Source organism: Dendropsophus ebraccatus, chromosome 1 (genome assembly GCF_027789765.1).
Source record: "Dendropsophus ebraccatus isolate aDenEbr1 chromosome 1, aDenEbr1.pat, whole genome shotgun sequence".
Classification (NCBI taxonomy): domain Eukaryota; kingdom Metazoa; phylum Chordata; class Amphibia; order Anura; family Hylidae; genus Dendropsophus; species Dendropsophus ebraccatus.
The window spans coordinates 226,672,028-226,681,245 of NC_091454.1; the positions used below are offsets into that span (position 1 = coordinate 226,672,028).

Here is a 9,218-nt window from a genome sequence, read left to right on the forward strand (position 1 = left end):
CATTAGAGAATCTGTGTAACCTGCATATGGTTGTGTTCTGACTGACCTATAGAGTAATAGTATCATGTCGCTGTTACCATATAGTGCGTTACGTAGACACAGGAACCCCCCAAACATTACCCCATTGCATTCTTTTTTTACGATTTCACCAATTTATATCTTCATAAATAATATATTTGGGATTCCGTCATACATGCTATGGTAAAATGAAAGACGCCATTACAAAGTACAACTATTCCTGTAAAAAACAAGCCATTGCAGGGCCTGAAAACTGAAAACTGAAGATAGAAAACTGAAAGTGCTAGAGCTCTTAGAAGGGGAGGAGGAAAAAATGAAAACGCAAAAATTTAAATTGGTGCGGTCCACTTTGTCATTTTGGGCCTGGTCCTCAAAGGGTTAAAGGGAATGTGTCACCTAAATATATATATATATATATATATATATATATATATATATATATATATATATATATATATATATAACTATTCTCAGTATCTACTAATAATTGCAGCTTATTTTTATAATTCCCTACTGACCGTCACACCGGAGACTCATCAGACAGGAGCAGAGATATCTCCGGGGAGTTCTTCTACCTGCTCCCTTGTCTTCATCTTGTAGATATATATCGGCAGGTAATGCTGTATGTTGCCTCACTTGGTCCATGAAGCCGACTATGCTGCTGTATAACATTATCATCAATCACCCCAAAGAACTGAGAACAACCAGAAAAAATGTTCCCCTGAAAATGAATGTCAGCAATGAAGAAACATCTGAAGTGAGTAACAGGGAATATCGTTCTTTGATGTTTAAAGGGGTACTCCAGAGAAACTCTGCTTATTCTTCCGATGGGTTTAGATGAACATTGTATTCTTTAATTTTACCTCTACAGCAGCTTCAGTATATAGAATGAGCACAGAAATACAAAACTTATGTGTCTTGGCATGCTGTTAATGACGTTATCATTGGTTGTCTGAGAAATGGCTGTTCTGCCACGCTGAATGCACTTAGGCGCACAAATCATCACGATCCACTGCTAGCAATTGCCGACCAATCATGTCTCAGGTTGGCTGGATGGAAGACAAGTTCAGAGAGGGTGCCGGCCATCTATAGAGTACCAGTTACCTTTTTTTTTTATATCTTAAGGTGCTGTATATTAGTGATGTGTTTATGGTTATCAGCTGAAATTTCACGTGTTCATTTACCACTTCTCCAATGAGTTATGGCATTGTGTCCATGCAGAAGAACGAGAGCTGCAGGGGACCAGGGTAGATAAGTAGAGTTTATCTTTTTTTATATTTTTTTCCCACCATACCAGCATTAGAATAATTTTTAAGAGATATTTCTTATTAGTCCCCCTTAGAACATGCCCGTCTCTGTCACCATTCGTATAGAATATCATAGTAGCACTCCCTCTCCGACTACTGGTCAATCTGATGCAGAACAGTTTGAGATGATAAGAGGTTTGGTAAGACCCAAATATAGTGTTTGGTAAGACCCAAATATAGTGTTTGGTTAGACCCAAATATAGTGTTGATAATTAGTGTTGAAAGTTAGTATGGAAAATGAAGAGTCCATAAATGTTTGCGAGGAAGGGGGGGGGGGGGGTTGTTAAACTAAGGATAATCTTACTCCAGTCTCAAGCTTAATCCACCAATTTGTACAACAACAACAAAATTAAGTACTGTGTAGAAAATAATTTCTTTTTTAAAAGGTGCCAAAATCTATTCAAAAACTTATTAAGAAGGACATTAAATACGTGTCATGGTGCTGGCGTCCCGGAGAAGCGATCAGATTCTTATTGATTCCTTGGAAAATATTAACCGGCTATATTTTACAGTATATTATGTTGTGGGGTGCATGCATCCTTTTGGCAATGAAACACTGAGGTACAGTTTATAGATGAATTTGAGTACTAGCGCTTTATAAATGTTTTTCGTCTTTTTAGTATGCCGTGGAAATTAATTGTATATTTTGTAAAGCATGCTGAATTGAAACCGAGGGGTGAGGGGGGGGGGGGGGGGGCATTTATCAAGGGCTTTGCAGCTATTTTTAGGTGAATGATTAGATTTTTTTTTGCCTATTTTTGTTCTAAGTTCTATTTATGAACAAGTATTCAATTGGCAAATATTTTTTAGATGCAACTTTTTATTCTGCCTCTTTTAAGTATTCACCCAAAAATTCACATTATTCCACATTTGTGCCAAACTGGTGCATGCCTACATCTGGTCAGTACAAGGTGAGTATGTTTGTGCAGTTTGTTACGGATGTTCTGATAATATTCTATTCACAAATATATGAAAAGTTTCTTCAATTAGTCCTATTTGGTCGGGTTAAAAACAGACTGATTATTAAATAGTTTTTAAACGCAGTTTCTCTAATAAATTTGGCACCTAACAAATATCATTAGCCCTTGCTTTGTCCACCACCATTGTTTATCAATTTCTTCTGTTTGCAGACAAATCTGACTGCAGTCACTGAGTTTTTCCTTTTGGGATTTCAAGGAAGCCAACTTTTAAAAAACATTCTGTTCTTTCTGTTCCTTCTTGTTTTTGGTGCAACAATATGCGGGAACCTCCTGATCATCATCCTGGTGTCCACCAGCAAGATCCTCCACACCCCAATGTACTACTTCATCTCACAACTCTCCATCAGTGATATCTTATTGTCTACAGATATTGTCCCCAACATGCTCCACATCCTGCTGGTGGAGGAAGGGTCTATCACTCTTTCGGGCTGTATGACTCAGCTTTACTTTTTCTGTGTCTCAGAAGCATCTGAGTGTCTTCTCTTGGCTGTGATGTCTTATGACAGATACGTGGCCATCTGTAATCCCCTCCGTTATGTCTCCATCATGACAAGTGAATACTGTTGGATATTAGTTGCTATTTGTTGGTTGTTTGCCTTCTTTATGGCATTTATTAATAGCACAGCAACAGCAAAGCTGGATTTCTGTGGCCCAAATATGATTGATCATTTCTTCTGTGAGCTTCAGCCCTTAGAGGAATTAGCCTGTTCTGATACTTTCATTATCCATATTATCATTTATATACAAAGCGTTCCTTTAGTTATTGTTCCAACTATAATAATTATAGAATGTTATATCAATATTGCTGTCACCATCTTAAGGATCTCATCCAGTACCGGTAGACAGAAAGCCTTCTCCACCTGTAGCTCCCACCTCATTGTGGTCTCCATCTTCTACTGGACTCTCTCCAGCGTCTATGTTTTTTCAGCAACAGGAAAATCATCGACTATAAGTAAAATCCTCTCCCTGCTATATACTGTGTTTACTCCATTGGCCAACCCCATTATATACAGTCTCAGGAACAAAGATATTAAGAAAGCCATAGAGGGAACACTTCTCAAACATAAACTCAATAAACCGAGATATACTTAAAGGGAATCTGTAACTACCTATATGTGGCCTTAAATGAGGGGTGCATAATCTAGGGATAAAACTGCTGAACAGATTGGTGTAATACTTATGTCATTCAGTTCATCAGTCCTCCTAATCTGCAGGAGAATAGGATTTCTGCTGCACGCCTCCCTCCGCCCTCCAGCTGCTGATTGACAGTTGACTGCCTATACACAGCAAGGATAGATAACTGCTAATCAGTAGCTGGTGGGCGAAGTTATCTGCTTCTCATGAATATCCAGGACTACTGGGCTCATGCACATAATAGAGAGGACTACTTATTGTCCATGTTATTCAGGAGGTTTTTTTTTGTTTAGTTGCACAGAACAGTGTGATTGATAGATCATTGTGCTCAGCTTCTCTGTCACTAGTTTATGCTTCCCTGAGATAGGACACAGGAAACTTGCCAACAGTCTTTTTAAGTACATCCATCTTAATAGCATTTACATATTATATGGCTAACAAATATATTATTTTTTTAAAGTGTCATTGTAATCGTACAGACTTGAGGAACGTAGATAACATGTCAGTTTTACCTTAGAGTGACTGGCATAAAGAAGAACCCTGCTCCACGTGTGGTGGGAGTGCCCGCCAATTGTGCTATTTTGGAAACAGGTTCATAAATTTCTAGAATGACTTCTTGGGTACCCTTTATCATGGGGACCAAGTCTAGCCCCGCTTTCTTTAGATATACAGTAGAAGATGTGCCAATACAGGACCATGCGGTGCTAGTACATGTCCTAATGGCCACGAGGAATAGCAAAAAATCCAAATCTACAAATGTTCCATCACTTAATGAGATTGTCAGACAATGAATATTTTGATGTGAGATATATGTTTTATGTCTAACCCGGAGTCAGTATCCAGTAACTAACAATTGCTTAGATACAGTGTGTTGTGATAGACATTTGTAACTGTTTAGTCTATAGGCTGAGAAGCTCATTATTTGGGGAATAGAACCAAAATTGTTCTGTTATTCATGTATTATTCTTTAACATAAATGGTGTTTGATTTGTGTTGATCTATATTGTGTTAACTACTGTAAGTGATGATGACGTGTATACAGGGCGCATACATTGCTTTATATGTCATTTCCGCTTTTGGCGCAGTTGTGTTGACAATGTAAAACACGCAACTCAACATGTTTACAGCGTGCCAACACATTGGGGGACATTTATTAAGTCCAGCGTTTTCTGCCGGACTTAAAAATGTCCCCGCAGCTCCGACAGTACGGAGATTTATGTAGAGGCGAACTGTCTCTACATAAATGCTGTACTAGTGAGTGCGCCCGCCAGGAAACCTACGCCAGCTCAGAGCTGGAGTAGGTTTCCTAACTATTTTATTGCAAACCTAATGATGAATTGAGCGGACTCTGAGTCTGCACCCCCCCCCTCTTCCGCCCCTTCCACACCCCCTCTCCGCCCCCCTGGCGCACCGGGTGGAAAATGGCCAGATGCAAATATTTATTTGCAAAACGCCCATTTGCGAATAAATTATTTGCATCTGCCTATTTTCCGACAAAAAAATATGCATTTTTTTAGCGATAAATGTCCCCTATTGTGTGAATAAAAAAGTGATTAAAGGAAATCCTGGGTGCTGAGTTTTCGTGACTGCACATATGACAAGACTAAAAGACCAAACTATGGCTCAAGTGAAAGCCTTGATCTTGTGTTCTTTTTGTATTTTTAGACACTCCGTTGTGGCAGCAAAGGGTTTTTGAGTTATATATAATAAATGTAATAATTCTTATGGAGAGATGAAAGAGAGTTGTGCAGCTGACTACAATGAGGAAGATTAATCTGCCATCAATAAACATGATGTAGTTGTACACAGAGCACAATGAACACAACGAGAGAGCTAGACTCACAAAAAAACAGAAGGTGCAACAGCAACCCACAGGTGCAAGGGCTAGACACACACAGAGCTAGACACACAGACACTCGGCATCCTCTGAATTTTTGCCATTTACTTTATTCTTAACAATTATGATTTGAAACGTCTTAAAGTGCGGGTAAGCTGTGTGTGTTCATTTCTTAGCAATTCTAGCTTTAGTGGCTGTCAACATATGAATAGTACTGGTAAAATCAAGCATAGATACATAATCAAGTCAGAGGTATAGCAGGGAGGGCAACCACTGCACCCCAGGGTGATTGACTTTTTTGAAAAAGAAAAAAATATATATCCCTCTAGAGGAGATAAATAAGTGATCATATGATTGTAATTGCTCCTTCTAATCAATGAAATAGTACTACAAGTCAATGCAATCAGTTTATAAGCAGATCTTACCATGGCAGGCACAGAGACCACAGAGACAGGTCAGCAACTATCAGCACCCAGCACCAACTATCTGATAAGATTTATGGTAATATGCAATCGTTGTAGTATTGTTGTTTTTGTAAGGGTATGTATTCTTCTTTAACTCCTCCCCACAAAATGATGTGCTGACACGTCCTGCTGCGGGTGGGGAGGTTCACAGAATGGTCACATGGTTCCCGCTATATGAAGCCCGGCACCGCAGCAGTTCATTGGTGCAGCGGATTGCTGACAGCTGCATTTAAATGACTGAAAACAGCCATCCCTGGGTTCCGGATGCAATCACGGAGGGGAGATCCCTTCCTCTTACCAGGCAAGGGCTCAGCGTTGCTCTGATGCTCATTCTGGCTCGGTAATCAATAGATCTGGGCTGAAGCAGCCCAGAGTAATACAGGACAAGGGAGAGAAAAAAGGCCAGACAGCAGCGCATCGTGTGATACCGTACAAACATAAGGTATATATATTAAAAAATAGTGCTGATGGGGTGCTCACCTTCAAGCCCCTTGGGCTTCATGCATATTGCCCAAATAGGTACCAGGTCTTCAGAAGATACCAGGATATGGTGCTTTGGTGGAGAGTGCAGGGCTGCAAGCCAACTAGGATAGTCCAAATGGGATGCTCCGAGGTAGGGGCCTGTGAAGATAAGGCTAGTCTAAGTACAAAAATGGTGTGTGATTAATCCATAAAGGTTAGTGCTGCCCAAAAACTCCAACAGTTAGAAGCAGATAAAAAGTTTAAATAAAATAAGTGCACAATTTAAGTCCTCTTCATTTAGGTCCTCTTCATCAGAATAGCGGTGCATGCAATGGTGTGGATAGGCAGGTATTAAATAGTACAGTAATTGGCGCCAGATATGCCCCTAGGGGTGGGGCTACATTCAAAATACACAAATAAACAAACAAGCAGAAAAGTGTTTATTATAAAAAAAATCATTATACATTGTAGGTTTGTATGGCTAGTACAATGAGGAGCTGCATTCAGACATTCAAAAATAGTGCAAACATGTCAGGAATGGGGCTATCGGCAGATCCCCATATAGCCATCACGTAGTACAACTGCACTGACTTGTCTGTGAGCAGGGAGAGCAGAGATTTCGGTCACATGTTGTGAGCAACCAATCAGCAGCGAGAGTGTGTAACTGAGTCACCAATCATAGCAGTAGTGAGAGTAAGCAGAAGTAAACAGCACAGAAGTAAATGCAAGGTAAAGATGAAGCCAAAAGTTACATTACACAGAGACATTGTGTCAGGAACCGGTGACACCAGACACACATAGACAGTGCACCCTAAGCTCAGCCCCGCCCACTGACTCTACCTACTTGCCCCCCTAGGCTAAACCTTAGGGCAGCAACTGGGCGGCGGTCCCTGTACTGGCTTGGTGGGACACAAAGACAAGACAGACAGACAAAACACAATAAAGAATGGTCGACAGTCTGGGTCACAACAATCGGGCAGCGCAGTACAAAAACACAATCCAAGAAGCAAGGTCTATAAACAGGCAATATGGTCAGGGCAGGCAGCTAGCAGGGATAGTCAGAAATACAAAGCAAAAGAGTCAGAATAAACAGAGCAAGAGAAACAGAACCAGGCAGAGACGCGCTCAATATCCGGCAGTGAGAGGCAGGCTGGCACACACTATATAGGAGACCAGAGGTCCAGTGCAGGAGCTGATTGGACCAGACCCCTAATCTCCTCAGAACACCAGGGGCAAGAGCAACCTGACTGGCAGAGAGAACAGTCAATCAGACTAGCTAACCAGCATCATAGTTAACTCCGGAGTGGCCAGGAGTATCTCAGGCAAAGCGGGTGTGGCTGAACAAACACAGAAGGAAATAGAGCAGTGTTCAGACAAGGTTCAGGACACTGCACAAACATACAAAAATACTGAATATCAGCGCCATCTCAGGGAGCAGCACGAGCCAAGGGGCGCACGGAGTTCGGCACAGACACATTCATGACACATTGTAATCAGTTTTACTAAGGTTACACCTATTGCTCTATATACCAAACCCAGCAGACTGTAATTTGCCAGTAGTGGATTGATGAAAAGCAGCCATAGCTTACAATAGCAGCGGCCGGGATGGACATATACTAAATAAAGGACAGCGATAGTACAGGGAGAGAGGTACTGCTAGTGATCGCGATGTGGTTGTAAATCACATAAGGACACTGACCACTTCCTGCCACCTTCGTGCTTGTACATGATCTCTGTCAGGACAGGGGAGGTAGAGACAAGACAAGACAGTGAGCCCTAAAGCTGAGCCCACCCACTGTCCCTACCTACTTGCCTCAAACGGCCCTAGGCATCCGCGGACAACCACGAAGGCGGTCCCTGCTGTGATGTAAGTGAAACACAGAACGAGACAAAAAAACTTAAAGGAGAGTCAGCAAGCCAAATTCAAAACCAAATGGGAAACGCAGTAAAAAATCAGTAAACAATTGGATACGAAAAGAAGAAATGATCCATAGTCCAAAGTGCAGTAGTCCAAAGCATGACAGCGTCATCTAACGGGTTCCGGTCGGCGCCGTGGGTCACTTACGCGATCACGATGATCCGTGGTGCCTTCCGGTGTCCTGGTGGTCTCCATGGTGATCCAGGGTCCTAATAAAGGTCCCCGGGGTCACCATGGAGATGTCTCATGCTGACAGGAGTGGCCGTGGCTATTGCCTGTCAGCATGTTGCATGATACAATACACTGCAGTATATTAGGTACTGCAGTGTATTGTATCAGTGATCAAAGTATTTTACACTAGTGTACAGTAATGTGTTAAAGTAAAAAAAAGGGGGGAAAAATGTGCACCAAACACAACACAGCCCCCCCCACCCCTCCCCCCCAATAATAAATATGCATTACATTCCCCATACACTATAAAGCATTACATAAAACTGATCAAAAACACAAATCCTATACATATTTGGTATCACTACGTCCGTAACGACCCAATCTATAAAACTATATCAATAATTATACTGCACGACACACGCTGTAAAAAAATTAATTTAAAAAATCGTACAAGAATAGCTGTATTTTATCAATTCACTTTAGAAAATACGTAAAAAAAAAAAATCAAAAAGTCATATACATATAAAACTTGGTATCAATAGAAACTACAGATCTTCGCGCAAAAAATAAGTCCAAAACCAGCTCTGTCTCGCAAAAGATAAGAACGCTATGGATCTTGCAATGCGGCAACAGTTTTTGTGGGTTTTTGCTAGAAAGATAGTTACTATTGCGCCAAAGTGATAATAGTTAAAAAAAAACTATACAAATGTGGTGTCGCCGTAACCGTAGTGACCCAGAGAATACATGTATTATGTTATTAGTGACCGCGGTTACGGATTATGGCCAGTTCTTTATGGCGATGGTGCAGAATAGTGCAGCGGCGCCGGTAATGCCCGCAGCCCCCTCCTCTCAGCTACCGGAGGTAGCTGAGGGGTTGGGGCAGAGTGTGGGGTCAGTCCCGGCAAGTCCCCTCACCGGCCACCGGTA

The 9,218-nt window shown here is 41.4% G+C and overlaps 1 protein-coding gene across 1 annotated transcript; it reads left to right on the forward strand.

Annotated features, from left to right (window-relative positions):
* Positions 1-661: 661 nt before the first annotated feature.
* Positions 662-3,397, forward strand: LOC138785764 (olfactory receptor 1468-like). Its single transcript, XM_069962067.1, has 5 exons — positions 662-775; positions 1,179-1,265; positions 1,361-1,465; positions 2,165-2,236; positions 2,456-3,397. The coding sequence occupies exons 1-5, from the start codon at positions 662-664 to the stop codon at positions 3,395-3,397; spliced, it is 1,320 nt and encodes a 439-aa protein (XP_069818168.1).
* The last annotated feature ends 5,821 nt before the right edge of the window (positions 3,398-9,218 follow it).